This window comes from Truncatella angustata, assembly GCF_020726525.1.
Source record: "Truncatella angustata strain MPI-SDFR-AT-0073 chromosome Unknown BKA67scaffold_6, whole genome shotgun sequence".
Lineage (NCBI taxonomy): Eukaryota > Fungi > Ascomycota > Sordariomycetes > Amphisphaeriales > Sporocadaceae > Truncatella > Truncatella angustata.
In genome coordinates, this window is record NW_025763386.1 from 542,477 (window position 1) to 570,041 (window position 27,565).

General features: G+C 49.5%; 12 protein-coding genes across 12 annotated transcripts; 7 read left to right on the forward strand and 5 right to left on the reverse strand.

The window, feature by feature from the left end:
- Nucleotides 1–1,502, forward strand: BKA67DRAFT_332683 (uncharacterized protein). The gene is made up of 3 exons (XM_046096253.1): nt 1–387; nt 445–895; nt 982–1,502. The coding sequence occupies exons 1-3, from the start codon at nt 326–328 to the stop codon at nt 1,396–1,398; spliced, it is 930 nt and encodes a 309-aa protein (XP_045955877.1). The 5' UTR covers nt 1–325; the 3' UTR covers nt 1,399–1,502.
- Nucleotides 1,503–2,288: 786 nt separating this feature from the next.
- Nucleotides 2,289–4,275, forward strand: BKA67DRAFT_520495 (cytochrome P450 oxidoreductase; the record flags this gene model as incomplete). The annotated part of the gene is made up of 7 exons (XM_046098189.1): nt 2,289–2,400; nt 2,454–2,517; nt 2,566–2,942; nt 3,017–3,280; nt 3,413–3,569; nt 3,634–3,785; nt 3,839–4,275. The coding sequence occupies 7 exons, from the start codon at nt 2,289–2,291 to the stop codon at nt 4,273–4,275; spliced, it is 1,563 nt and encodes a 520-aa protein (XP_045955878.1).
- A 248-nt stretch (nt 4,276–4,523) lies between these two features.
- Nucleotides 4,524–5,620, reverse strand: BKA67DRAFT_521087 (uncharacterized protein; the record flags this gene model as incomplete). The annotated part of the gene is made up of 2 exons (XM_046098245.1): nt 4,524–5,503; nt 5,563–5,620. 2 exons carry the CDS (start codon nt 5,618–5,620, stop codon nt 4,524–4,526), a joined length of 1,038 nt encoding a protein of 345 aa, XP_045955879.1.
- A 502-nt stretch (nt 5,621–6,122) lies between these two features.
- On the forward strand, nt 6,123–7,951 carry BKA67DRAFT_593462 (putative cytochrome P450 oxidoreductase; the record flags this gene model as incomplete). The annotated part of the gene is made up of 5 exons (XM_046104948.1): nt 6,123–6,225; nt 6,273–6,336; nt 6,392–6,771; nt 6,821–7,390; nt 7,473–7,951. The coding sequence occupies 5 exons, from the start codon at nt 6,123–6,125 to the stop codon at nt 7,949–7,951; spliced, it is 1,596 nt and encodes a 531-aa protein (XP_045955880.1).
- A 685-nt stretch (nt 7,952–8,636) lies between these two features.
- Nucleotides 8,637–9,634, reverse strand: BKA67DRAFT_537469 (GPR1/FUN34/yaaH family-domain-containing protein; the record flags this gene model as incomplete). Its single annotated transcript, XM_046100324.1, has 3 exons — nt 8,637–8,704; nt 8,757–9,029; nt 9,091–9,634. 3 exons carry the CDS (start codon nt 9,632–9,634, stop codon nt 8,637–8,639), a joined length of 885 nt encoding a protein of 294 aa, XP_045955881.1.
- A 345-nt stretch (nt 9,635–9,979) lies between these two features.
- BKA67DRAFT_520682 (uncharacterized protein) lies at nt 9,980–11,216 on the forward strand (the record flags this gene model as incomplete). Its single annotated transcript, XM_046098205.1, has 5 exons — nt 9,980–10,175; nt 10,225–10,332; nt 10,390–10,595; nt 10,650–10,706; nt 10,767–11,216. 5 exons carry the CDS (start codon nt 9,980–9,982, stop codon nt 11,214–11,216), a joined length of 1,017 nt encoding a protein of 338 aa, XP_045955882.1.
- Nucleotides 11,217–12,373: 1,157 nt separating this feature from the next.
- Nucleotides 12,374–14,740, forward strand: BKA67DRAFT_626031 (isoamyl alcohol oxidase; the record flags this gene model as incomplete). The annotated part of the gene is made up of 6 exons (XM_046105547.1): nt 12,374–12,642; nt 12,705–12,905; nt 12,967–13,190; nt 13,264–13,996; nt 14,078–14,195; nt 14,280–14,740. 6 exons carry the CDS (start codon nt 12,374–12,376, stop codon nt 14,484–14,486), a joined length of 1,752 nt encoding a protein of 583 aa, XP_045955883.1. The 3' UTR covers nt 14,487–14,740.
- A 646-nt stretch (nt 14,741–15,386) lies between these two features.
- BKA67DRAFT_537472 (uncharacterized protein) lies at nt 15,387–17,815 on the forward strand (the record flags this gene model as incomplete). Its single annotated transcript, XM_046100325.1, has 2 exons — nt 15,387–15,601; nt 15,661–17,815. 2 exons carry the CDS (start codon nt 15,387–15,389, stop codon nt 17,813–17,815), a joined length of 2,370 nt encoding a protein of 789 aa, XP_045955884.1.
- Nucleotides 17,816–18,013: 198 nt separating this feature from the next.
- Nucleotides 18,014–23,096, reverse strand: BKA67DRAFT_332740 (ABC transporter). The gene is made up of 10 exons (XM_046096254.1): nt 22,732–23,096; nt 22,385–22,676; nt 22,276–22,324; nt 22,020–22,211; nt 20,890–21,946; nt 20,557–20,822; nt 20,239–20,504; nt 20,116–20,171; nt 18,425–20,062; nt 18,014–18,347 (listed from the first exon to the last, which is right to left on the reverse strand). The coding sequence occupies exons 1-10, from the start codon at nt 22,855–22,857 to the stop codon at nt 18,213–18,215; spliced, it is 4,077 nt and encodes a 1,358-aa protein (XP_045955885.1). The 5' UTR covers nt 22,858–23,096; the 3' UTR covers nt 18,014–18,212.
- Nucleotides 23,097–23,151: 55 nt separating this feature from the next.
- BKA67DRAFT_571346 (uncharacterized protein) lies at nt 23,152–23,541 on the forward strand. Its single transcript, XM_046103216.1, has one exon. It carries the CDS (start codon nt 23,245–23,247, stop codon nt 23,455–23,457), a length of 213 nt encoding a protein of 70 aa, XP_045955886.1. The 5' UTR covers nt 23,152–23,244; the 3' UTR covers nt 23,458–23,541.
- Nucleotides 23,542–23,589: 48 nt separating this feature from the next.
- BKA67DRAFT_679881 (carboxylesterase family protein) lies at nt 23,590–25,706 on the reverse strand. The gene is made up of 4 exons (XM_046108887.1): nt 25,498–25,706; nt 24,917–25,441; nt 24,422–24,844; nt 23,590–24,341 (listed from the first exon to the last, which is right to left on the reverse strand). The coding sequence occupies exons 1-4, from the start codon at nt 25,624–25,626 to the stop codon at nt 23,703–23,705; spliced, it is 1,716 nt and encodes a 571-aa protein (XP_045955887.1). The 5' UTR covers nt 25,627–25,706; the 3' UTR covers nt 23,590–23,702.
- Nucleotides 25,707–25,950: 244 nt separating this feature from the next.
- Nucleotides 25,951–27,228, reverse strand: BKA67DRAFT_571350 (uncharacterized protein). Its single transcript, XM_046103217.1, has one exon. The coding sequence runs from the start codon at nt 27,008–27,010 to the stop codon at nt 26,138–26,140; it is 873 nt and encodes a 290-aa protein (XP_045955888.1). The 5' UTR covers nt 27,011–27,228; the 3' UTR covers nt 25,951–26,137.
- Between the last annotated feature and the right edge of the window lie 337 nt (nt 27,229–27,565).

Consider the following 27,565-nt stretch of genomic DNA (forward strand, 5'->3'; position numbering starts at 1 on the left):
ATTATTGGTTCGCAACCACAGTGCTGAGATCTTAAACGGCGTCGACCATGTTTACATGAATGATTACAATTGATTGCATAATCGTACATATTTCGATCTAATCGGTAGTTCGCGGAGCCCCCACGTACCCCGGACAAAATTGTCTTGATTTGGAAATACGTACACTAGTAACTAAAAACGGTTACGTCGAACCGGAAGCTTGTTCGTCGCTTAATAGTGAGCGTTTCACCTCTCTCGAAAGAAAATGAAAGCAAAGGCAATTTCACTCAACGACAATCAGATTGCATGGTGAGTTGTGACCGTCGCCGGAGCTACATTCCACATCATGCCATTGTTTCGTCCATTTGTGCCATACCACAATTCTGCTGGTCAGACTACAATCGTCAAGTAAGTGTACATCTAGAAGTTAGAACTTTTGAACCAACTGCTCATGAGTCGTCTCAGCTTTGGCGGTATCTTGACAACTGAGTTTCTCCAGCCGCCACCAGGCCGCTGCTTCCTCTTCCGGCAGACCTACAAGCACAATGTCGACGGCCCCATTCCAGATAATCTGAGGCGGTTGATTGACTCACCACTAAGACCTAAAGGTCCCTTATTGCACTTTCACCAGTTCCAGACCGAGTACTTTCGCGTCGAGTCTGGGGTTATGGGTATAGAGCTCAACGGTGAGCATCGCAAGGTCTATCCCGAGGATGGCGAGATATCTGTGAAGGCTGGCGGAGTGCATCGGTTTTATATTCATCCAGACTCTCCTAGCGAGATGACCGTCTATCTGAGTGCATCCGATAGCGGCATGGACTACCAGCTTGACCGGATTTTCTTTGAAAATTGGTACGGCTACTGGCATGACGCATTGCTTCACGAGGGAAAGTTGGATTTTATCCAGTATCTAGCGGTAAGTTTACAGCCTCTGCTGGTCATTTATTGACACTAATACTACACTTTCTCTCGTCACAACATGTTACTAACGAGGACGGACAGATCCAGGACGGCGGCGACGCCTACTCTGTACCGCCTAAGTGGGTTCCTTTTCGCCGATTCATAGGATATTGGGGAAGCGTGTTTCTCGGCCGGTGGGTTGGAGGTTTGTTAGGTTACAAGCCATTCTTCAAAGAATATACAACAGATTGGGACTACGCGGTGGCTAAGATGAAAGGATCATGGTTCCAACGTCATCTAGTACATGAATCCTATGGTGCGGCCAGGAATTGGGAAGAGCAGGTGGCATTAGATCAGGGAAAGCCTTTGAACGCCGAGTACGAGCAATGGACTACCGACTTGACGGAGTCGTCGGACAGTGCGACCTTGATAAAGAACAAAGGCAGTAAAGACCACGAACCAACGAATGGCGTGGGCAGCCTACATAGTCGCACATCTACGGCAACGGTTGGAAACTAGGATAGTATTATATCTTAGTCAATCGCTCGTGTCTTACGCGACACGACAAAAATCCCAACTTGAGTTTTACGGATCGTTTGACGGTGAATGATTATAGTAATGTCTGGGAACTAATGAATTCCAATCGTCGATCCCACCTTTTTGCCTCACTAGAGATACTTAGTCCTATATATGTCGTCCTAAGCATTGTTGTTGACCATAGTATGGGTCCCCTCAGCACAACAACATTCGCTTCCTGGACAGTAACGGGACAGCTAAGAAATAACAATCCTTACCCAACGATTCAATTGATGTACTAACACATCATTGACTGTCAATTGATCTATTTTATTGCAATTTTGTTGATGCGCAGTGGTTTAGTCCCACTCTTTCTCCCAAATACAGGCTTTTAGGAGCTCTACATGGCGACGACTTTGATACGACAGTTATTGGCGAGATTTTCGCTATTGCCACAGCATAAGTTAATATTGCTAATATAACAGTATCGCCATAGGAAGGTTTTGCATAAATGTTGCATGCAGGAACCTAGGAACTACCGCAATGCCTTTCACAGTAACAAACCTTCCAAAAGGAGATACCGGAGTGTGGATGGGGAGCTTTCCCCAAACTGATGTTCCACCATTACCCTTCTGAACCGATCCAGACCACCTTAGTATGCGAAGCTAATTATAATCTGTTTCCGAATTTGTTCAACGCAACCTAGATGCCATAAGGAGCGCAACATCGGAAACAAGATACAAGTGAGAAATATGGGAAGGCTCCACAGCTATTACGAAATATTGTGGCCGACGTCTCAGTGACTGCACAAGGATCAAGTATAGTAGGCGTTTATACCCAGATTGATGGGCATCTTTGTGCAGAATCATATTGGCATTGTTCAAACTAGCGCCATGATTTATGTTCATTGGTCCGTGCCCCTAGGGGTAGCAACTGTTGTTTTGATTATATTCTCAGTCCATCAAATACTTAGGCTTGGGCACCGTGATCGTATGATGCCGCCAGGTACGTCGAAATAGAGAATCTAGATGATACACAAGCTCTAATTGCCAGCACAGGGCCACCAACACGGCCTATTATTGGAAATGAGCATCTCATCCCAAAATCCAACGCCCACTTTGTGTAGTTAAGCGCATCGATATCAGTCAAATCAGCCACTAACAGCTCCAGATTCACCGAGTGGGCCAAAAAGTATGGCGGTATCTACACCTTGAAAAGGTTCACCAATACGACCTTGGTCGTATCCGATCCGTACATGATCAAGGAACTGCTGGATAAAAAGAGTAGTCTATACAGCCATCGTCCAGTCTCGTACGTCGGACAACTTATCACGCAAGGTGACCACTTACTACTGATGCAATACGGCGAAGACTGGAGACGTATCAGAAAACTGATCCACCAATACTTCATGGAGCCCAAGTGTGATAAGGAGCATATTCACCTGCAAAATGCCGAGGCGACTCAACTAATGCATGACTTCCTGGTCGATCCGCAAAATCACATGAAGCACCCTAAGCGCTACAGTAATAGCATCACTAATTCGCTTGGTACGTTAACAATAAACCGATTCCTACTTGTTTGACGAATTGCTAGCAGCATATCTAACGGAGGGGCGTCGTAGTGTTCGGAGTCAGGACCAAGACAATCCATAGCGACTATCTGATCCGACTCTTTTCTCTCCTGAACGAGTGGAGCGAGATCTTCGAATTTGGGGCAACTCCTCCAGTCGACTCATTTCCATTACTAAAATTGGTCCCTGAGAAATTGTTTGGAGGATGGAAGTCGCGTGCCATGGGCGTGGGCAAGCTGATGACCGGGCTCTACACTGAAGTCCTTGGCCACGTGGAGCGGAGGCGCGAAAATGGCCTGAACCGCGGATCGTTTAGTAAGTGAACTCGAAAACAATATTTAGGCTCTTGCTTCATGCCTTTTTCTTACTTGTTCGTGCCTAAGGATGCTTTTCGAAGAAAAGTCCTTATGCAATCTAAAAGAGTATAATCTAAGTCGAATTTTGCAGTGGATATTGTGTTAGACCAGAACGAGAAGAATGCTCTCACGCCAAATCAACTACATTTTCTGGGTGGGGTTCTTATGGAAGGTGGTTCTGATACTTCATCTTCACTTATCCTCGCCATGGTCCGTGCATTGATCGAATTCCCTGAAGTTCAAAAGAAGTATGTCCACTTGTATTTATTGTTGGCTTCCTAGGTGAACTGTGCTGACGTGACGAAAACACAGGGCCCAAGCTGAGATAGATGCTGTTATGGACGAAAGTCGCTCCCCTACCTGGGGAGACTTTTCCAAGCTTCCTTACATCAACATGATGATTAAAGAAAGCCACCGGTGGCGGCCTGTCAGTCCATTGGGAGTATCCCACGCTGTCGCTGAGGGTAGAGTAGTCTTATTTTCCCTTTAGTTACATGTCTACTGACATCTGGTGTAGACGACTGGGTCGGTGGTCACTTCATCCCCAAAGGATCTACGGTCGTGCTCAACGTATGGGGCATGCACCACGACGAGCGGCGCTGGGAAAAGCCCGAGGAATTCAATCCGGACCGTTATACTAGTCATCCTAAGCTGGCGTCGCGGTATACAAGTGATGGGCCCGACCGCGACCATTTTGGTTATGGTGCAGGACGTCGCGTCTGTCCTGGCATCCACTTGGCCGAGCGTAATCTTTTCATCGCCATGGCGAAACTGTTGTGGGCTTTCGAATTTCGCAAGAATATCAACGATGATTCAGAGATCAAGTCAAGCATCGGCTTTCTGCAGTGCGTGGCAGATTTCGGGTGTGAAATCACCGTCAGGTCCCAGAAAAGAGCCGAAACTATCAGGAATGAGTTCCAGGCTGCTGGCAAGACTTTTGCCAACTATGATTAAATTCATTACTGAACTCATATCATTACAATCATTTAGATTTCATTTTACCAGTTAATTCAATATCTGCTTGAAAACTCACGTTTCAGCCACTGCTCTTTGACCAACATGAGCCGTTCGAGCTGAGCTGCCTCAGCCCACCTGCAATTGAGACATCATAATAGGTAAAATACATGATGGTCAAACAAAGACTATTGGGAGGATTCAACAATGGAAGATTTATGAGTTTTCCTGTTATAAAAGATATGTAGCTAGGGAGTGGTCGTGGCCACAGAGTTTTCGAGAGCGTTTGACAAACGCGGGAACAAAGCAAGTGCCGCGGTGATATTGGCCGACAACACAAACGACTCATCTTTCTTGCCATATTCATCTAGAAGCTCATCCATCTGCCGGATAGCAGGCGACGGGGCGTACGGGAAATCGCTTCCAAACAATACGTGCCCTGGCTTGGCAAAATCCTTCAACAATCCCAACGTCAGTGGCGCCGCCGACAGCGCTGTATCAAAGTAGAAGCTTCTAGCATCTTCCATAAAACTTTCCACCATGATATTTTCCAGCTGATTGGCCCCAGCCCCGGTGATAGTAGCCCCCTTGGTGGACGAGGATGGAACATACGGCAGCATGGCCGCTGGCCGCAGTGCGAGGTATGGAAGTGTACCTCCTGCGTGCGACAGAATGATTTTTACATCGGGGTGTGATCGGACGGTACCCGAGACGATTAAGTCGACTGCGGTGCGAGTGGTCTCATGGGGATAATCTATCATGGGCTGGGGCAGCGATGCATTCACAAGCGACGTGTCGACGGGATGTGTGGGATGAACGAAAACCACGGCGCCGTAACCATTAAGAAGATCCCAAGTGGCCTGAAAATCTCGGTGTCCAAGATAGTGATTGTCCTCACCGTATCGAGTATAAAGTATGACGCCATCGGCGTGCAAGTTCAACAACGAATGAGTGATCTCCTCGTGAGCTGCAACTGGATCCAGCAGTGACGGAATGTTGGCAAAGAAGCCGTAGTGCGTCGGGTCAGCATCACGTATTTTAGCTGCATACTCATTCGCCTGACGGCAAAAGCTGGCCTGTTTCTCAAGCGGAAGAATGCCTGCTCCAGGAGCTGTAATGGATAAGAACGCAAACGCTATATTCTCCTCTTTGTTGAATTGGAGATCCTTCTCCAGAGTCCAAATAGGAATCGTCCATCCTGATGGGTCTCCACCACCTTCAATTAGAGCTGCGGTGAATAAATTAGCCGAAATGATATAACCGTGGTAGCGCAGCTCATTCACTTACCATGCACATAGAAAGGTGGGAGGAAGTGATGGTGGACGTCAATTCGCGGGGTTCCCATGGCAACGCTCGTTTAAAAGTCCAGCTAAAGTCGAATGAAATGTTGGAAAAATGACTGCAGTCTGTCAAGCTACTAGACTCGCATACAGATTTTAAATATATCCATCATGCAAACATGATTGTACGTATGTATGTTTTCTTTGAGGGGGAGGGGGTGGTAACTCAAGCTCCATTAGACGACACAACCTCCCCCGATTGTTTGAGTAACTTAGATCTACGAACCAAAACTCCGAATTTCTCCTTTCAAAGACCGGGGACTCCGAGCTTCCGGAATACCTGTCGAAAAGGGTTATGGAGCAACGGCAACTTGTAAAGGAAACGCATTGCTGCCAGTTTGATTTCAGCGAAGGCCTTATCTGCTAATATCCTTGACTATAGTCATAGCGCATTTGAATGAAAGTTCTGTGCGGTGATAAAATAAAGGCGAAGAACTAACCTAATCCTGAGATACACCATTAGTGCCTGTCCGAGTTCACTTACTATATCGTCGAGACATCTTCAACATGCAGGCAACGACCATATTCCTTCCAGGTTTCGTTACACTATTGCTGTGTGTGCTTTACAGCGCGTTCAAATATGGTCATCGCAAGAAGGATATGCCCCCTGGTATGGACCCAGGCCTGCGGCCTTCCAACACAACTGACACGTGAAAGGGCCGAAGACATTGCCATTCATCGGCAATCTGCACCAATTACCCAAAGCCTATACGCACATAAAGTAAGCCAAGCTATGGGTTGTCAACAGCGATCAGACGCTCACATTTGCCGAACAGATTTACAGAGTGGGCGCGCCGATACGGCGGCCTTTACACCCTGAAGCTTGGAAACGCTACCATGGCAATCATAACTGACCGAAGTATTGTGAAGAGTACTGTGGATAAAAAAAGCAACATATACAGTCATCGACCTCAGTCGTATGTCTCCCATGATTTGATCACGAACGGAAACCATCTCCTTGTCATGTTCTATGGGAATAAATGGCGTACATTCCGACGCCTTATCCACCAACACCTGACTGAAGACATGGTCGAGCGTGAACACTTGTCCATTGTCAATGCTGAAGCTGTTCAACTCGTCCGGGACTACATGCTCTACCCTGAAGATCACATGCTCCATCCGAAGCGATTTAGCAATAGTATTAGCAACTCAATTAGTAAGTATTTCGTTCCTATGAAAGAAGGACTACTCATGCGGGCCTATAGTCTACGGGATACGTACTAGCCATGTCCGCTCTGAGTACATGAGGCGTCTCTACAACCTGATGGAATCATGGTCGGAGCTCATGGAGACTGGGAGCACGCCACCCGTTGACATCTTCCCGTGGCTAAAGTTGTTACCACAAAAGTTGTTTCGCAATTACAAGAAACGCGCTCAGGCTGTCGGGAAACAAATGGAAGGTCTCTATGAGGATACTCTCCAAGCTGTGATCAAGCGGCGGGAAACGCGTAATACTGGCTCCTTTATGGACGTAGTCCTGGACCAGCAGGAAAAGACCGAGCTGCCACGAGACCAGCTTCGTTTCATCGGCGGCGTCCTAATGGAAGGCGGCTCAGATACCTCCTCATCGCTCATCCTGGCCATTATACAGGCCCTTATCCTTAATCCCGAAGTCCAGGATAGGGCCCACCGCGAGATCTCCGCCGTTGTTAACGAAGACCGTACTCCTGTCTGGTCCGACATGGCAAATCTCCCCTACATTAATATGATCGTGAAGGAAGGTCACCGCTGGCGACCTATTCTGCCACTTTGCTTCCCTCATGCTCTAGGTCAAGGTAATTCCTAACTCATTGATCCAAAATCACTGGCTCGTTATATAGTAGCTGAAGCTAACTAACGATGTTTCTTTCACTCCAGACGATTGGGTTGAGGGTAAATTCCTTCCCAAAGGCACTATCGTCGTAATCAACAGCTGGGGTATGCATATGGACCCGCAGGTGTGGGAGGACCCGGAGAAGTTCAACCCGGACCGCTACCGTGATCATCCGCTTCTGGCTCCGGGATATGTCGCAGGAGGCGACTGGAAGAAACGAGATCACTATGGTTATGGCGTCGGGCGCCGTATATGTCCTGGCATGTACCTCGCCGAGCGGAATATGCTGCTGTCCATTGCCAAGCTCATATGGGCATTCAAGTTCGAACGGGTAACAGGGCCGGATGGGCGGACGGTTCCTATTGACTCTGACCCAGTCACAGGGTATCACAATGGGTTCCTGTACTGTCCCAAGGAGTATGGTTGTAAGCCGGTCTTACGGTCACAAAAAGTCAAAGAGACTATATTGCGGGAGTTTGAGGATATTGAAAGCACCGTTTTCAACCGCTTTGGGAATAACTGATTCCAGGAAGTAATGAATGAAAGTTTACCTGGTAGACTCGCGTTGCTGTGATGTTACTTTTGATCACTGACACTGTCCTCACTAGATTTCTTCATAGCCCCTATAGTCCAGCATAATATTTAAATCATAAGTAAAAACATGAATCATAGGACTGCGGGGGCATGCTTGTTCAAGATGGTCTTGTCAGTGATCCAAAAGTAGCGTGCTCCGTTGCCGCCTGGGCCGATTCTAAATCATCATCTTTCTGCGAATCACTGATTTCGCCATCACATAGCCCCATGAGGTTCAAAGCGGCAGGAAATGGTATTTAAAATATTGTGATGGACAAATCCATCGTACCTATGTTCAAACTTGAACAGAGAAAGACTCGTTATATATCATCTCATTCTTCAGTGTTTACATGACAAGACTAGTCTAGTGGTAAAATCAGGAGCAGAGTCGTTCACCCCAGCAGAGAAGGGGGGAAAGAAAAAAGGAAAAAAGGCCTTCACAAGACTAAATCCGTACACTGATTGCCAAGGAGCTTCAGGAAATTTTCAACACAAATTAATCTGTATTTCCAAGTCCAGCCGTTCTGCATCACATGATGTGCACAGCACTATTGCGCATGGTCCTTTTTCGCGGGGGGGGCAGTCCGACCAGTGACCACGTTTACTGAAGCCATTATCAATATGGTCTGCTCCTGTTAGTGGCGTTCGTCTCGAACTCTTCGTAGCTCACTTCTTCCTTTCACAATACCTGAAAGGTCACCGACTAAATAAGGTGAGTAAATGTCGGGTGGTGCGAGAGATGCCGCACGACTTACGAGGCAAGTGGTATGGAAAGTCTACAGCTGTGAGCAAGATAGAAGCCAAACACCACCAACCACAAGCGCAAGCACCCAGGAAGAAAGCACCGCCCGCCACTGTGAGTTTTTCAGCGAGAATCTCGTCTCCATTCGATATCTGCCAGTTGGCACCAGTCAAGAAGCTTAACGCCGAAACGACGCACGCGAACATCAAGAAGAAGACAACATTGGTCCGCAAGGATGATACAAGAAAGATGGCGTTCAGGAATGCCATAGACAGTGTTACAAAGCCTGTAAACGATGTCAGCAAGTTTGCGCGCCTATCATAGCCCTCAAAGGTGCTGCTGCCTACCCCAACCTGAATTGTACGCAACTGTAAACAAACCGAGACCAGGATTCCCTGGATCATCCGAGTAAGCGCCATATGCGTTGAAAAAAGGCATCAGCGCTGCGCCAAAGTTGAACCAGAAGGCGCCGAAAGCGAAGAACACGACTGAGGCGAAGGTATTCCCCACAATCCACTCTCCTATGCCCCCGAACCATAGGAGGCCGCCGCCACCAAACATGTACATACCAGTGGCGGACGCACCGTTACTAGCCGCCCCACGCCAACCCATGAGCATGCAACTCAGAGGGCTCAACGAGAGGAGGAATCCCGCGAGCGCACTGCGATCAACAGCGTATATGAGCCTTTGGTTACTGAAGATAAGGGGAGAGCATGTATCCGAAACTAACACTGCTGTTGCATTTCCAAGCTTCGTTGGAGAATTCCTTCGCGTGACGACGCGGTGCGCCTCCTCGTCATGCCCAGCAGTAGCTGAGTTGCCATCATGCGAGCTGGTTGGGGTGGCTTTCTCAGCATCAGCAATCAGCTGAATGTCGTTTTTGGCCGCCATCGAAACAAAGGTGAATCTGCAGCCACAGCGCGAATGGTTCCTGGTTTGGTCTAGATTGTTGATGAGTATGAAGTCATGACTTCCACAAATGTATGCGTTAATTTTTCATCCATTTGAACGACTGACTCAATGGACACAACTTTGCGTCGAACTCGAAAATCAGATCAAGACCTTGGAGTACCCGGAGTTCTTGCAGGCGCGGCCGAGGTGGACTCCGACAACCCCATTAGGAAAGGAGCTTTGTTGCACGTCAATCTGCAAGCTGCGACACGCATATCTCTGGGCCCATCGGAGCATACTTGGACCCAAGCATGGTAAACTTCGCGCAACAACACATTTGTAAACATGACTAGGATCTTGCTCACTGGTGGCAGCGGCTTCATCGCGGCCCACGTATTGGAGACGCTTATACGGCGGGGGCATTCCGTCGTTACGACGGTTCGGTCAGCACAAAAGGGCAAAAACATACTCAAAGCATATCCGCATCTTGCAAGCGAGACTCTGTCTGTTGTGATCGTCAAAGATATCGCGCGCTCGGGGGGTAGGTATCTGCAATCAGTTTTAAGATCGACTGCTAAGTTCCGACTCAGCATTCGATGAGGCAGTCATTTCTGATCCGCCATTCGAAACGGTGATCCACACAGCCAGTCCATACCACTTCAATTCCCGAGATAACAAGACTGAACTGCTTGAGCCTGGTAGGAGCAACTGTTTAAGACCTTCTCGGTGCTTACCGTCTCTAACGTGTGTATTAGCCATCAACGGCACAGTTGGCCTATTAGAGGCTATTCATGGACATGCCCCCAATGTTAAGCGTGTTGTCATAACATCCTCATCAGCGGCCATCTTGGACCAAAGTCGGCCCACAAAGGTATACTCGGAGGCGGATTGGTGCCCAGTTACTGAAGAGCAGGCCCTAATTGGTCCCGCCAATGGCTATCGAGCCAGCAAAACGTTTGCAGTGAGTATTCATCAAAACTACTGCCTAATACGAGCAACTACCGATAACCTGTAGGAGAAAGCGGCGTGGAGGTTTATAGAGGAAAAGAACCCTAGATTCTCCCTATCAGTGGTAAGTAAACCATGCGCAAATCACGCTCCGTCGATGGGTCAATTGACGTACGTAACTCAGTGCAATCCACCTCTGGTCCTGGGCCCCATCCTTCATCACTTAGATTCCCTTGACACGCTGAATACTTCCAACCAGCGAATCCGTGATCTTATGGTCGGCGCCGCCAAACAGGCCTGCCCACCCACTGGCAATCATCTCTTTGTAGATGTGCGTGATTTGGCCCTCGGCCACGCGCTTGTGGCAGAGAAGCCCGAGGCAGCTGGCAAGCGATTCTTCATGGTTGGCAATAAATTCTCCAACAAAGAGATAGTTGAGATCTTAGCCGATAACTTTCCGGACTTGAAGGAGAACTTGCCGTCAGGGGAAGCACTCAAGGCAGGTGATTATCCAGAGCACGGGTCCTATGGATTTGATAATACGCGTAGTAGAGAGGTGCTTGGACTAACATATCGGCCGCTACGGGAGACTATCATCGATACTGTTAAGAGTCTCCAAGATATCCGTACCTGACAGAAAATCTCTATGCTTCAGCTATCTAGATCGCCGCAATGATTGGGAGTAAAAGAAAAGGCTCTAATCAGTTATGGGCCCTAGGGCCAGTTATTTGAGGCGCAATATATTTGAAATAACCTCTTTTTCATGCACTGCGACATTCTGTGTGATGACAGGTTGTCCACATCACTCGCACTCCACATTCTAAAGCGAACAGTGGACTTGTCTTAGTGTTCAGAGATCGGTGGTCGGGCGGTTTCTGAGCGAAAATTCTGTCCGTCTCAGTGGAGTTATCCCAGACTGGTACGTCTTGGAACCTCATCTTCTAGAAGAGCAATAACTCTAGACATATTGTAAAGAAAATTACCCGAGTGGCTAAGGCGCAGTACTCACGGCTTTCAGCTGGAGTTTACACATGGATAAGACTGCGTAGTCAACTGAAATGAGACGATAAAAAAAGTAATTACCTAGTGCATGATACCTGGGTATTGTTACTCAAATCACCATGTTGTATCCCCAGCTCAATCACCGGATCAGTCGGTTGCGTACTGCTTTACCACTGTCCAACCAGGCGTGTCTTTTGGTTGGCTGGTTTCTTTCTGAACCCTACCGCAGGGCTGAAGAATGGATCTTGCAAAACCGTTAATTGGATCTTCATGCCTCCACCCGGGAATAGTGTATAAGATCGGAACGTCAGCCGGGATTGACCAAATAGATCATAGCGATCGCCACTTCATTTTACCATCGAGACTCCGGAGTCGGCCCGATTGGGACACAAGTCCGGAGGCATGAAGTTAATCCCAAATGTAACACGTCGACTTTGGGATATAGTCACGGATTGGGTTGTATGATGATCACAACAGTAGATATCAGGGGTATCGACTACAAGGTGTCAATTCCTGTCACGTCAAGCCATCGCGCATTAAAGACTTAGAGGGAGTGGGTCGATTTAACTCCAGGCGTACTTTGCGATCAAACTACTCCATTAGGCATATTTATGTATGACTTGGTTCCGTAATTCCACTCTTTTGTGCACCCGGAGACGGACCTTTGGTACTTCTTACCCAAAGAAAAACAAGTGTTGATGCGACTTCGATGCCTTATATCAAAACAATTGGGCAAGCAGAGAGTGCTGAAACGACGACGCCGATGTCTGCGGATATGCACTGACTACCATGTTTTCTTCAGCAATTCTTATAGGTGCCCTCACTCTCTGCTTTACCTTAGTGCAACAATCGGCTGCACAACTGGTGGGTAACTTGGCATGCAAATGCATACCTGGCGACGAATGCTGGCCGACCGTACAGGACTGGGTGGAACTCAATGCTACCATTCGAGGAAGACTTGTGACTCCCAGTCAGCTCGCTGCCGTTTGCCATAATCCAAATTACGATGAGGCTACTTGCAACTACGTGCAGAAATATTGGAACCAACCGGAGCTGCAGTTCGTGCCCTCGCCTTACAATACCCTCTTCCGCCCACATGCACACTCACTAATAGATGCAGCGATGATTCGAGCTCGTCAGTGATGGCAGCAGCAGTAGCTAACCTGAGCTGTGATCCATTTACAGTACGCGAGCTGCCTTGTGAGCCTGGTAATACAGTGACATACTCGGTAAACGCTTCAGACGCCTCAGACATAGCCAGCGCGATTTCCTTTGCTCGCGAAAAGGACATCCGCTTGGTGATACGCAACACTGGTCACGAGTCCGTAGCCCCTGAAGTCTATAATGTTTCAAAATGATGATACTGACTTGAGAGTGTGGAGCTACTTGGGAAGGTCTACCGGAAAGTGGGCGCTCTCTGTGTGGACGCACCATATGAAAAGTATTGAGTATATATGGTATAGCAGTAAGTTCTACAATGGACCAGCGATTAGACTTGGAGCGGGTGTCCAGGTAGAGGAGGCGTACGTGGCCGCGCGGGCACATGGCTTTATCGTCGTAGGTGGCGACTGTGCCACCGTTGGTGTGGTAGGAGGATATATACAAGGTAATTCCAACTTTCTTTGGCTGGTTCAAACCTATACGGCACTTGAAATGAGTCTCTAATAATCTCCTCGCAGGGGGTGGCCACTCGGCCTTGAGTTCAAAATACGGCCTGGCCGCTGACCAAGCTGTGGAGTGGGAGGTGGTGGACGGCACAGGAAGGCTTCTCAAAGCCACGCCCTCGCAGAATGCCGACATGTACTGGGCGCTTTCAGGTGGAGGAGGCGGCACATACGGCATCGTATTATCCGTTGTGCTCAAGCTACACCCAGACATGCCTGTGACCGGCGCGCAACTTCGCTTCAACCTTGATCGGGGGCGGCCAGAAGCCTTCCACAGTGCAGTAAGCAAGTATCATGAACTCGTCCCTAAGATCACGGCTGCTGGTGGAATGGGCATCGCCGAGCTGACAAATGACACATTCCTCTTGACGCCTCTGACCCTACCTAATTTGTCCCGTACCGACGCGTGGGAGATCTTGGCACCTCTTGTAGAACAGCTTGAGCACCAGGGCCCGGCCTATAGTCTGAACGTGAGCGAGCACCCCAACTGGCTCGACTATTGGCAGAAGCTCATCAAGCCAAATCCGACACAACTAGTTCAGAATGCGCAGTATGGCGGGTGGATGGTGCCGCGTTCGGTGCTAGAGCACAATCCTGAAGAATTGACGTCGGCCATCCAGGAGATCACAGACGCGGGCTGCGTTTTCGTGGGGTTGGCACTCAATGTGTCAAGAGCCGAGGGCCGTCTAACGGAAAATTCGGTACTACCTGCTTGGCGCGAAACAGCGCTGAACGTTATCTTATCTACGTACGTCGAGTTCTCATATTCTTATACATATCGCTGAGCTGAAAGGCATTGTAACCCACATACTAAATAGCGCGTCTGCAGGCAATGGCCGGAAGGGGCCGACCCGCAGCGTGCACAGGAATTGGCGCATATAATGACGCAGATTTGCGTGCCAGCCTTGTCCAGGTTGGCTCCGCAAACGGGCGCCTATATGAGCGAGGTAGGTTTTTGGCGTCTGCCACGGGCAAACAGGTGGGAAGAACTCCGCATCATGATGCATGCTAACTGGGCGACCTTTGAACAGGCCGATCCGAACCAGCCAGGGTGGCAGAAAGCGTTCTACGGCACCAATTACGGTCGACTTCTAGACATTAAGCGAAAATACGACCCTGACCATGTATTTTACGCTCCTCTGGCAGTGGGCAGCGACACGCAATTCGTTGATGATAGCGGGAGATTATGCCGACAGCTGCATCGGAATGCAACATCTAGCAGCCGCAGCTGCGACTGAAAACGACAATACGCAGAGATACTGCAATAGTCCATCTGCGTCAGAGCGGCCGCCTGTATCCGGAACCACGTTAAATCGTGGAGGCTGTTTCGCTACACTTTTTTTTCTCTCTCGGTTTTCAATGCACTCATCCCTGAAATGGCCATGATGGTCTCAAACAACACTTTTGTCGAAACTGCGACACGTTCATCTTTTACTTCTTTACAAATTAAAAAATAAAATGAAATAAAGGAAACCCTCATCTTCAATACTGCTGCCAAGAGACATAGCAGCATGGTTCCCAACTTATATGTACTTTTCCTTACAGGTCTATGAGTATAAGGCTGCTCTGTTCAGTGGCCGTTTATGTATGCATTAAGCTGAATGCACGTGTGATGATGGTGGTGGCTGGCCCTCGTTTACATCGTCTGCAATTGTTGTTGATCGGCATCCTACTTGCTTAAGGAAGAACGCCGCAGGACGCCCGTGTGGTGAACGACATCCCTGTACCACCACCAGAAGCATAATACCACCACCGGACAGATAATACCACCCCCGGAAACTTTAATTCACTGGCCGTTTCGCAGTTTTCTCTTTCCACGACGCGGAAACAGGTCCCGTAGATCTTGCAGAAAACCAGTTAGCACTTACTCAACAAATGAAGATCCTGGGGAGGATATGCAGTCATCAGGAACTGCGCTTGATACGCCTCATGCAGAGTATGCGCAATCTTTTGTGCACAATCGGGAGGCGTCTGTACCGCTAGTCCAAATTTCTTAGTTAACTCAGTGTCCCAGATATGGACACATCATACCCCTCACGCTGCTGTGGTACCTGTAGGCTGCATATATACAACGCTATTACCGCGTAGACCCTACTATGTAGCCGTGGTGTTACACTCTCTGTCGACCGCTCCTGGCCATGTTCACGACACTCACTCTCGATAACGGTAATGGAGAAGACGGCTCCTTATCAAGTCGTCCCAAGCGAACCCAGGTCCGCCGCGCGTGCAATTGGTGCAAGCTGATGCGGATCAAGTGCGACAATGACCGGCCTTGCAGTAACTGCCGACAAGGCGACCGCACATGTGGCACAAGCGGCAAAAATCAGTTTCGCAGCATCGCTGAGGCTGTGAAGTATGTGATCAAGATTTTTCCTCCACTGAGCATCGGCTGATCATGTATACGTGAGCCAGAGAGGTCGAGACTCTTCGCACCCAAATGCGCGAGCTGGAGAGCAGCAAGAGGAAGCTGGAAGAGTCCAGGAGCTTGACCAGGTCTCCCGTCGAGGCGGCAAAGAACGCCTCATTCCCGAAAACATACACCGTGCGGCCCTCTGCTTCACGCAACGGCGTCCGTGTCGGGTCCATTCTTTACGGCATGGCGTCGCTGCCCTTCTTTATCACACGCTTGGGTGAGTTCCTTCAGGCGACGCGACCGCAGCTTGAGGTTCAGCTAGAACTAGACATCTCGACCCACGTCTCCACTCCAAATTTGTTGCCTCCAGATTCTTCGAGCGCCAAGTTCCTGCCGCCATCTCAAGAAACTCACTATCTAGCTCTGTTTTGGCAAACACATTACTTTAGCTTTCCCATACTCAACGAGGGTGAGCTAAGAAGAGAATACCAAGAATTGGTGGCTGAGACCGGGGCTGGAGCACCGCGCAAGGCGTCGGCTCTGGTGGACATTATATTGGCCTTATGTATACAACTGGGAAGCTTCCGCATTCACCACACAAGCGATCCACGTGCCGGTGCACGCGGCTCACCCCCACCCAGCTGTTCCACTCCCGCCGGCTTCCAATATTACAACCGCTGCCAAGAGGCCATTGACCAGACAATTGAGAGTCCATCACTGACCACTGTACAATGCTACGTTTTCAGCATTATTTATCTGTGCGAGGCAGGGCTATGGAATGCTGCCCATGGCATCGCCGGCAAGGCTGTGATGATTGCCATGCTTCTGGGATTGCCCAACGAACCGCCTGCAAGTGAGCCAGAGTTGCAGAAAGAGCTTTCCCGGCGCACTTGGTGGAGTTTGTATGCCCTGGACGCTATACTTTCTGTGGAAGTTGGTCGGCCACCGATCATTGATCCATTGGTTTCCACTTGCCGGCTGCCTTCTGACTCGCTTGAGATCGCTCAATCGCTGGCTCCACATTACCGGCACGACGAGACCTGTCCATCTTGGCTTGGGTTTCAAACGCAGACTCTACGTCTTTTACACGCTGCTCGGACTATTCGCACTGACTTCTCGAATAAATACGATGATCTTGTTGGCGAGGATGGCTATAAGGCCTTCGTCAGCAACGGCGAAATTCGCGAAGAATGCGCACGATTTCTCGCGGAACCGATGAAGGAGATTGAGGCATGGGCCAAGGATGTGCCTAATGGTTACTATGTACCACGTAAAGAAGGTAAACCGTTTTCAACAAGCCGCTCAATTCTTGACCTGGACTCGAACCCCAACATTCTCATCCACTGCCAGCGCCAGCGACTGCTCATAGAGCTGCAGTACCACCACCAGTGCATATGCCTGTATCAGCCATTCATCTGCTTCGCCTCCACCCCTGGAATATCGACGCCATTATCTGATAGCATGGCTGCCGCCGGTCTCAGCCATGCGATAGCACTCACTACCATGGTTCATCAAGCCCTGACTACGTCCGACGTGCTGAGTGGTATTTATTTCGTGTGTCGCTGGCAAAAGAACGCCCTGTTCACCATGCTCGGATATGCGTACACCTTTCCCCTATGCCATTCAAGCACAGCAATACTTAAAACAATAGGGATGGGCATCACCGTTATCGATATGTATGCCAGCACATTTTCGATGGCTGTATCTGCAACTACCAACACGCGCATCCTTGCAGACGACATTGGCGCTGTCATGAGCGGCTTCTACGTCGGTGATAGTTGGTCGTCATCGTCATGGTTGGCTTCACTAGGAACGACAACATCAACAACAACACCACCACCACCGCCGCCGCCACCAGTACCAGCTACTGCAGATGCCGGCCAACAACCCACTGCCACGGTATCTCCGACTATGGGGTTTTCAAGCAGTGAGACCTCGGAGAGGCAAAACCCAAGGCCACTAACAACAGCATCCTCAGTAACAACCACAGCGCGACCATCAACCCCTGCCGCTACTACAGACGAACTACTTCACCTCAACCAGCTTGATATGGACGCTCTGCCTGCGATGGGCGATATGGGAAGCGACTGGGATGCAATGGACATATTGTGGACCAATCTGGGCACGACGCTGAGTTCACAAACCGAATTCTGGGCAATGATGGAAGACGTCGGCTTGGAGGGGCTCGACAAGGACAAAATGCACTCCTCGTGAGGCTGGATAGGCTTAATACAAGAAACCACCATGATCGCCTTGGTTGTTTTTACTCATTAATTGAGCATAGAGACGTGGCACGACCCTCGTATTGTGTATTACCTTTCATGATCCTGTTTGTTATATTTGCTGTCTCACCAATAATATCTATAGAAGGTGGAACTTCGTTCTCTATAAGACAATGGAGACAGCTGACTAGAAAGCTGACTAGAAAGACTACCTAATGGGATTTTTTTCTTCGCTCTCTCTCTCGCGAGAAGCCTTTGAAGGCTCTTATAAGCTAACGTGGGCCAAACTAAACAGAACCAGACCAATGTGATATAGCTTGAAAAACATATCCGAAGAGGCAAATGTATCCCTCAATTGAGCTTCCCCCACGTGGTGCAGTCAGACATAATTATTCCCTCTTCCATTTCTTGACCTTGGTCAAGTACGTAAGCATGATAACAGCGGTATAATTAAATGCGATGAATGCGATGAAGATGCCTATATTTCTGTAACGATTTGCGAAGTCGTAGCCCCATTGAGAGTACTACATGGCCAAGCATTCTCATGTCAGCAAAGACTGCTCAAGATCAGCAGAGCTGAGTTGGTGAGCATGACACTTACGTATGACTGACCGTTCTTATACCGGCAATATTGGCAATCAGAGCTCGCGCCCGGGTTCAGTAAATACCCAGTTGCTGTCTGGAGGAAGTCTTTTGCGTAGTCTTGGCAGGTAGTTCCGTTGGATGGTATCTGGAAAACGTAGGCCTCGGAGGCTTCGCACGTAATTTCAAGATCATATAGCATGTCGGCTGTCGTACCCTCGCTGAAGTAGAAGAGGGGAGAAATATCATAATACCAGCGCCAACCCGTCGGGGTAGAGGGTTTGGGAGATAGTGTGCCAGCGAAGCAGTTGACGAACATGAAGAAAAAGCCGTTTGCCATAAGAGCGGCGTTGAGGCTGGGCATGAGTACGGCACAGAGTTGCGCCAGGCTGTGGGCGAAAACGGAGAAGAGCTCATACATAAGGAAGCTATAACCCGCATGCGCCGGATCGGTAAAATACCCAACAGGGAAATACCACAGCAACCAATACACTAGGCTAGTAATGAAAGCAAAGGGTAACTCAACGAGGATTGCCGGCACCACAAAGCATAGCCAACTATATGATAGACTTGCCTGTTCTCGTTGTGTGAAAATGTCACGCAGTGCCACGAAGCGTGGCATCAACTGCAGGCCTAGCGGCGGCCCTACGATCAGTGACATAAACGCCGAGAAGAGACGGTTATACGCGCCGCGCTCATTATTCCCCGCGTTGAGAAAGGTCAACCCGTTGAGAAGTGCGTTTCCCATATTCATCAACAGCTTCGAGACAAAGTAATCGGGTTCCCGCCAGTAATACAACCAAGTGCGGCGCATTGTCGTCATGAATTGCACATTTAAGGGCACAGCGTGCGTGCGTTCGGTATGCGTTGCTGTCTCAGGATGGGTGATGGCAGATATCAAACTTTCTCGCTGCGACTCGCGTGCAACGCGCTCCTCGCTGGCCTGCCATATGGCGGGATAATCTGGCTTCTTGTCTACTGGACCCGACGAAAACTCCCCTCTAACCGCCTGTACAAGGTACTCGGCTGGGTTTTCATCTGGCCTGCAAGGCCTCACAGAGCCAACACGAACTAGGTACTCGAGAACTGCTGTGCAATGATCACCCAGTGGGCCATCGTAGGCTAGACGTCCTCCTGGAACCAGTAGTACCAAGTGGTCGAAAAGGTTGATCAGCTCCATCGCCGGCTGGTGGATTGTACACAAGACTGTCTGGCCCGAGTCTGCTAGCTTTCGTAGAAGACGCCCAATGGTCAGGGCTGACTGGCCGTCAAGGCCCGAAGTGGGCTCGTCTAATATCAAAATGTCTGGCCTAGCCGACAGCTCAACACCGATCGTTACCCGCTTTCTCTGTTCCAAATTAAGACCCGCCCCAGGCACACCGATCAGTGCATCGGCAATGTCTTCCATTTCAAGTGTACGGATTACAGCTTCAACATGGCTGTCTTTTTCCTCGTTTGGTACACTCAGGGACCGTCTGAGGTGGGCAGTCATCTGCAACGCCTCACGCACTGTTTGGCTGGGCAAGTGGACATCCTGCTGCTGCACATACCCCATGTAGCGCCGAAAGGACTTGGGCAATGGCCCACCGTCGATTGACAAATTACCCGACAAGGTACCAAACTCTAAACGCCCGGCAAGCGTGTTTAAGAGTGTCGTCTGCGGACCGAATTAGTTGCCGGACGTACAGGTGTGTTTCTTGAAGTAATTACCTTGCCAGCTCCTGATGCTCCCATCAAAGTTGTTAGTTTCCCAGGCTCCACAAATCCTAAAAGAGCAAATACGTTAGCTGCAATTCAGACATATTGTCCAGTTACAAACACTTTTCAACCTACCACTTAAATTATCAAGGAGTCGCTTTGTTTCACTACCAACTTTGAGTTCCAGCGTGAGATTCTCCCATGCCAACATTCTTCCATTGTGACTAGCCACGAATGGTAGGGAAGGCTGCGTCGTGACTGGGGGAGTGTCCTGATCAGTTGCACCTTTTTCCGTGTCTGAACTGTTAGAGCTCATCGCTAGGTCTACGGACTTTGGGTCGGTTTTGTAAAAGATGGTAGCGAGGTGGCCAGCCGGTAGCTTGTAGCGATCCATGCCGACACTATTCCGTAATGTTAACATGTTGGTGATGGTGGTAGCGAGTAGCAACTTACCATGTGCACAGTGCGAAGAATACGAAGAATGCGGCGTTAATACCAACATTCCTCCACAGATTTGACGTTTGAAATCCATACTGAGCCTTCATATAGGCGGCCCCAGAAACAAGTGCTTGCCCTGATACGCTGCCTTGCACCGAGCAAACTTGGTAGGCGATAGAATCTGTGTCGTTCCCATTGGGTACCAGGTCCATGTCGCTGCAGGTGTAATAAAGATTACCAAACTCGTTCACCATTGCAGACTCGTAAGCGTAATAGAGCGGCTGCGTACAAGCGCTGTTAGCGAAAACAACAATGAACATTTTTCGCAAGAAGTGGAGAATCACTAACGTTACAGTACTTGATCCAGAAAAGCCAAACTTGCATTTGCGGGCCAGGTACATATAGACCAGTGTACAGGACGAAGATGTTGAACATGATGCCTACAGGCAATACTGCACGTGCCATGTTGCGCGAGGAGACGGCAATGGCGCGGAATACCATGGAAAGTGCCATATGCAGTACATACACAATGCAAAACCAAGTGAAGAACTTGTCTGCAGTACGCTGAAATCCGGTGAGAAAGTACTGCGGGATATTGTAGGCAATTGCTATAACCTTCCAAACTGCATCTGTGAGCACAAGACCCAAAGCGTAGGCGGCAGGCCGGTAAAAGCGGTATCGTTTCTGCCGAATGACGAGTGGACGCTCGGCGAAGCTGTTGCTGAACTCGCCCATCGATTGTAGCGCGGGAACCAGAACAGAGTTGAACAGAGATGAGCTAAGGATGAATAACGACCGCGTGGCCCTAGGTTGGTCGCGAAACAGGGTACCTAGGACCAGGCTTTGCACGATGATGGTCACAGCCTCCGTCATCCACGTGTTCGTGTCAAGGGCGAGGACTCGAAATTGACGCACACAGCATTCCAGGATTTGACGGTATAGAGGCAACGCGTACGATTTCCTCTTGGGTCCCACTACTGTAGTCTTGCTACGCTCAGCAGTGATATGACCGATGACATCATTGTAGTGCTCGCTGTGACGGAACGCATCTTCGAACTGGGCGGACGTCGAGGGAACACGGGATTGCCAGCCTTTGCGCACATGACGAAGCTCGGGCTCGGCTGTCATCGAATTCAAGAAGTCGGTGACAGTCGTGCGATCCGGGCATATGAAGCCAAGACTCTCAAAATATGCCTTGGCATGCGTGGCCCTGCCATAAAAGATCTGGCGGCCGCCACTGATGACTAAAACCTTGTCAAACAATGGCACCATGGCATTGCTTCCCTGATATACGCTCATGACCGTGGAGCATCCGTGCTGGGTCGTGAACTCTTGCGTCATTTGCACGAAGTCAAGAGCGGTAGCTGAGTCGAGACCATTGGTAGGATTGTCGAGACAGAGAACACTGCGCGAAAGCAAATGTGACGCTGTCAGTAAATGGTATGTTTCAGTTTGCGTAGAGAACAATACCAACTTACTCCGGACAAGTCGCCATAGCCTCAGCGAGCGAGACTCGCCTCCGTTCTCCGCCGCTGACCCCACGTATGGCGGCATTACCAACCTTAGTCTTCAGTACATGGGACAGTCCGACGCACTTGGCTAACGACTCGACTGCAGCATCAACGGAGGCACCAGATGCTTGTGCATCCCAAGTGGCGCGGACAGCGAATCTGTCGGCATTGTGAGTACTTGCAGCTGTTGTCTTTTGAGTTTCATCGGGAATATGAGGCATACCTAAGCGTTTGTGCCACTGTGAGAGTCGGCAAGTGATTGTCTTCCTCGGCTGCCCGTCACCGTTTAGCAAATTGTGCAGGTATAGAGGTCCAAATCGAGGTGAACATACCGCAGAAGGTCAAGCGAACACGATCAGGGTCGCAGTCGTCAGCAGGACGGCCACCGTAGGTAAGTTGACCGGTCACGCTCTTATACTCATCGCCCATATTTGCAAGAGCTTTGAGGAAGGTGGTACACCCACTGCCGGGTTTACCCACGACAAGCAGCATCTCACCGCTTGCCAAGGATCCAGAGAATTCATGCAGCAAAGTACGTGAGGGTTCGGTTTGACCATACAATCGTGGATTGAAAATGTTCGACCATGATTTTAAAGTGGTCCATACCGTTGGCGCAGCTTGTACCTACAAGTTTGAAGTCAATCACGTGGTGTCTCCCCACCCAAAGGGGATTACTCACACCGCGGCCGCTGCCCACAACTGATAGTCGATCAAACACGACCGAAGACCGAGTACTCGAAGCCGCTTCATTGCCGGCGAGAAACTGTTTCGCACTATCAGCGAGGTTTTCGCGTAGTTCGTTCATAGTCGGCGCCTAGGGTTCGGAATGCCATCACGATATGCTTGCCGATTGAGAGGTATAAAAAGCGACAGCGATCATACTGAGACCGAGCGTTTCACTGTTTACGAGATTGGTAATCTTCCCTACATCTGACAGTTATCGGCTTGAAATTCTAGTGGTCCCAGAAAGCTTGCCATCCCCGGAGACTAACCGAAAGGGGCCCGGAGTTGCCGGAGTATGCCAACGAGAATATAGGATCAAAGCGAACTTGGACTGTCCCTGAACTAAACACTGTACCCCTGATGCCAAGTGCCCAATCAGCTTCTCTCCCGGAATTAATTTCGTCTTATTTTGTTTCCGGTTCGCCAAACGTTGGCACTCCTTTTGACTAATGAAGTAAGGGTTGGCTTTATGGTTCGAATGCAAACAACGTTTTCAGCCACTTTGCTCAACATCCCCCGTACCATTGCAGTTGCCTCCGTCGCTTCCATGGATCCTTTTACATTAAATTCATCTTCGCTTTTTTCCTTTTTTTCTCTTATCGAGTCAATTGTGGAACAACGGCGTCACCTGCAAGTGGGTAAACAGATTGACCAGCCAAATCCGGGATTCATTGATTTCTAAACGCATGCGCACTACCCTCGCATAACGATATGAAAATTGTATGTTCGTCACTTTTCAGCCACCGGTTTATGTAGTAAAATGCAGATCTTAATCACAAACACGATGTCCATTACGCAAAAGCAAGATTGACGACAGATGAATATTTTCGCTGCACGTTACGCACAGGTCTTCGCTAGCCAAAGATCCTGAAGCAGAGTTTGTCCATTATAATTATATCCATGTGCCTGTTTGGCACTGGTTGTGCTTTAAGATTGGAACGTGGCGTCATGCCAATATGCGCAACGCTCATTGTTGGTCGGATCATCCACAGCTCTGAACCCCGTACTTGTCATAGCCAAGACAGACTTCTTGTCGTATGGCTCGATGCTGGCAGACTCCGCGTTGTTAGAATCTCCTGTGATTACAAACGCGGTGATGTAGTCCTGTGTCGCACGCGCCACTGTCCCGTTCACAGCGCTGTGCGTTGATGGGTTGCCGTTCCAAAAGACGTACGGCACGTCGCCCTGGTGTAGACTAGGCCAGACGTCGAAAAGGTTCGCATAGCCTGTAGGATCCACGGCATCATGCAAGTATTGAATGTTGCAGGTGCTAACTAGCTCCGCCCAGAATAGGGCTGCGCGCTCGCGTTGATTGGAGTATGGCATCGAGCCATTGAATAGGGGCGGGTACACGATGTCGCTCACATGTCGGCGCACGCTAGAATTAGCTGAGTTTAGGAAGAGATCAGTGAACTGCTGGAAATCGGCTTCGCTGGTAATGTTGGCCGGCGCGAAGCGCAAGCCCTCGTTCGCTGCGATTGTCGTTAGGAGTTTAACGCTCTTGTCGACCTTGCCATCACGCAGCAGCCTTTTTGGGTCGTCTGGGACGAATTTTCCATCAACGACCTACATCATAAAGGCTTGTTTAGTGATCGTTCATAGCACATGTGGATCACTGGTCTGATGGGGCACACGAGGTAGCCTACCGGTCCTAAGAACACGCTTCCATAACCAGCGTTTGCCAGGATGATGTGATTGGCGTCTATGACTTGCTGCGACGGGAGCTGCCTTGCTTCCTCAAGATCTGTCACATTTAATAAACCGAGAAATTTGTCGAATATCTCATTCTGTAAATCTGCGCCAGCAGAGGCGGGCTCCCACGCACCCGACTGCGTGACCGCTTGTTGGAACGGCGCCTTCTCGCCACTGCCAAATGCTGTCATCTGCATGATAATAGAACCTCCTCCAGCAGACTCTCCCATGACTGTCACCCGGTTGGCATCCCCACCGAAAAGGTGGATATTTTCCTGCACCCACTGCAGCGCCAGTCGTTGGTCGTAAAGCCCGATGTTGGTAAGTCCACCTTGGGAATTGTAATCAGAACCGAACATCCAACCAAGTGCGCCGAGCTGAAGGATCACGTATCAGTATTAAATTTTTTTTTCGGAGCAGACCAAAGGGTTAATAATTAATGTACGTACCCTGTAATTGATGGCGACGTAGATGACGCCGTCCGGGCTCGTAACGCGACTACTGTCGATCAATCCGGCAGGACTGCCTTCAAAGAAGCCAAAGCTGTCCTTGGAGCCGCCCGAATAGCCACCACCGAAGATGTATACCAAGACTGGTGCCAGTGAGCTGATATTGCTGCGGCTGTCAAGTACAGTCCGCGGAACGAAGACGTCCAAGAACAAGCAATCCTCCGTCTCCGATGGTGCCCGTTGGCTTTCTGGCGTCGGGGTCGAGCACGCTCCGTCTGCGTAAACCTGGTCATATGTCGAATTGAAATCGAACTCATCGCCTGCCAGATAGGCTTGTGTAAACTTCGTCTGAACCTGAAACCAGCAAGGGAAAGTTTGTGGGCAGTTGCCGCCCTGCTCGGAGCCATCGGTGACTCGAAGGCTGTTGTTACTACTCCCCGGTGCCTTAGGAGCCGCCCAGCGCAGTTCGCCGAGCGGTGCCTGACCGTACCGGATGTTGGTGAAGTTATAGTAGTCTCCCGTGTCCTTGGTATCGCATCAGCAGGCAACAACTGGGATAATAAGCCATTCCGTCATCTTACATTGATCGTGATGGCGCGGTGGCGCTCGTACCCTAGGTCAATTACCGGTAATTCTGCAGCCACAGCCAGGGGCCAAGAAACTACAGCTAGGATTTCCCAATACAACATATTTACATGGGATTCGCGCATTCACTACTTTGAAGGTTAAGTCACTTCTATCTAATTCCATTGAGTAACCAAACTCTTCAGACTTAAATACTCCTTCGGCGTGATAGCATTCTTTGACTCCTCCGGTACTCCTTCAGTCACACTCGGAGCGCTCTGCCGCAGCGTCCGGATAAAGCTTTCGTCATGAAAAAGGAAAAGCCAGAACGGGATACCGTAACGGTCGCTCCGGACAGAGATCTCGGCACCACAAATACTTAAAAGATACTACTCGCACTGTGCAGATGAGTCTTGGTGGATTAAGCACTCCCGACCAGTCAAAATAGACCTTGGATATTCTTCTGTTGTCAGGAGCCGAACATGGATGGGATGACACCAGAGGGTGGCAAGTATTAACACCCGCGTATTTGCTTATCCACTATTGATATAGAACCAAGCAACGGATCGCCTCTGCATTTGTGCATAATCTAATACACCTTGCCCGCTACTCAAAGTTTCAAGAGTAACCGCTAATTTAATTAACTACCTGCTGGCTCTAATATAGATCACCCTCAATTGGCTTCACCATGCTCGTTAGTTCCTTTTCTGAAATGATAGTATCCTTTCGCTTGATGAGCTCCTCTGCATCCCAATTCGTCCACACGAACCTACCCCCAAGAAATTCGGCCTCGTCGCTGGCCAGCCAGACGCAGGTATCGCTGGGAAGCTGGATATCGGTCATAGCGTAGTCTTCCGGCATGTGGAACTTGGCGTACATCTCCGTGTCAACCCCACCAGGCTGTAAACTGATAAAGCGTACGTCGGAGCTTTCGGCCTGAAAAGACTCGTTCATGCGCTGAGAAGCCATCTTGCTCGCCACGTAGGCCGAGTAACCTGGGAAGATGCCGTAATGGGCGACCGAGGTATTGATGCTGATGACGGTGCCCTTAAGTCCCGCCGGCTTGGTTTTCAAGAAAGCCTGTGTCACGGTCGCGGTGCCTAAAACATTTACTTCGAAGCCGCGCCACCAGTTCTTCAAGTCAGCATCCTTGAGAGCACTGATGGTAGGCAGAAAGGCGGCATTGTTGACGACTATATCAACATGTCCAAGTTCGGAGACACTGAAATTGAAGATCTTATTGATGGCTGCGGCATCGGTGATGTCGGCAGGGGAAATGTGAACCTTCGTGGAGGGAAATTCCGCTTCCAACTCAGCCTTGGTCTCTTCGAGAATAGAGGACGTACGGCCAAGCAAAATGAGATTGGAAGCGCGAGCCTTGGCAAAGGAGCGCGCTATGCCCTTGCCAATGCCATATCCTCCGCCTGTGACCAGTACATTTTTCCCAGCACAAGAAAACTTTGGCTGAGTCGGGTCAATGTATGGATATGTTGTGCGATGGTAGGTGGTGTAGGTCTCGGCCGAAGGCATATTAGCGGTCAAAGACAGCAGGGGTGCCTGGGAGATTGATTCAAATGATCAGCGTACTATGGTACCCCTATGCTTGGCGAGGAAAAAGATTTATGGTGTGTTGAACTGTGTTTGGGTAACGGGCATGTGAAGTGCGGTTTATGAACATGTAGCCTGAGCCTTTTATTTACACCGGCTCCCATACATTTCCAGAATCACATTCACCTCTGATTTCGTGCATCACATACCTACCTCGTTTCACAAGGGGATGCAACCCCAGCGAGCTACGAGGCGCCTCTAATGCATGCGTAGTGCCCCCCACTCCCAGGGCTTAGCTGGGCTTGCAGTCCGGGCTGTTCGGGCTGTCCCAATGAGGCTCATTATTAAGCCGTGTTAATGCACGACGCTAGCCGCAAGGAGTAGCCGGAGATATTCATCGGACTTGTGGCTTGCAGGTAGAGATCATCGAAAATCGTCATTTCGCAGATAAACTCTGCATGCATTCAATACTGCCGTTAGGTGAATGATTGCTCGTATGGGGCTTCGAGATTGACGTAACTGGCTAACAGTCATTTT

Bases quoted from the DNA above. Each gene is read 5' to 3' on its own strand.
- BKA67DRAFT_571346 (XM_046103216.1), top strand. From the start codon at position 23,245: ATGGTTCGAATGCAAACAACGTTTTCAGCCACTTTGCTCAACATCCCC.
- BKA67DRAFT_332740 (XM_046096254.1), bottom strand. From the start codon at position 22,857: ATGAACGAACTACGCGAAAACCTCGCTGATAGTGCGAAACAGTTTCTC. The intron at 22,212-22,275 runs GTATGCCTCATA...CAATGCCGACAG, and splicing joins ACAGTGGCACAAACGCTTAG to ATTCGCTGTCCGCGCCACTT. The intron at 20,505-20,556 runs GTAAGTTGCTAC...ATTACGGAATAG, and splicing joins TTCTTCGCACTGTGCACATG to TGTCGGCATGGATCGCTACA.
- BKA67DRAFT_332683 (XM_046096253.1), top strand. From the start codon at position 326: ATGCCATTGTTTCGTCCATTTGTGCCATACCACAATTCTGCTGGTCAG. The intron at 388-444 runs GTAAGTGTACAT...GAGTCGTCTCAG, and splicing joins GGTCAGACTACAATCGTCAA to CTTTGGCGGTATCTTGACAA. The intron at 896-981 runs GTAAGTTTACAG...GAGGACGGACAG, and splicing joins ATTTTATCCAGTATCTAGCG to ATCCAGGACGGCGGCGACGC.
- BKA67DRAFT_571350 (XM_046103217.1), bottom strand. From the start codon at position 27,010: ATGCCTTCGGCCGAGACCTACACCACCTACCATCGCACAACATATCCA.
- BKA67DRAFT_679881 (XM_046108887.1), bottom strand. From the start codon at position 25,626: ATGCGCGAATCCCATGTAAATATGTTGTATTGGGAAATCCTAGCTGTA. The intron at 25,442-25,497 runs GTAAGATGACGG...TGCGATACCAAG, and splicing joins ACCGCGCCATCACGATCAAT to GACACGGGAGACTACTATAA. The intron at 24,845-24,916 runs GTACGTACATTA...GTGATCCTTCAG, and splicing joins ACGTCGCCATCAATTACAGG to CTCGGCGCACTTGGTTGGAT.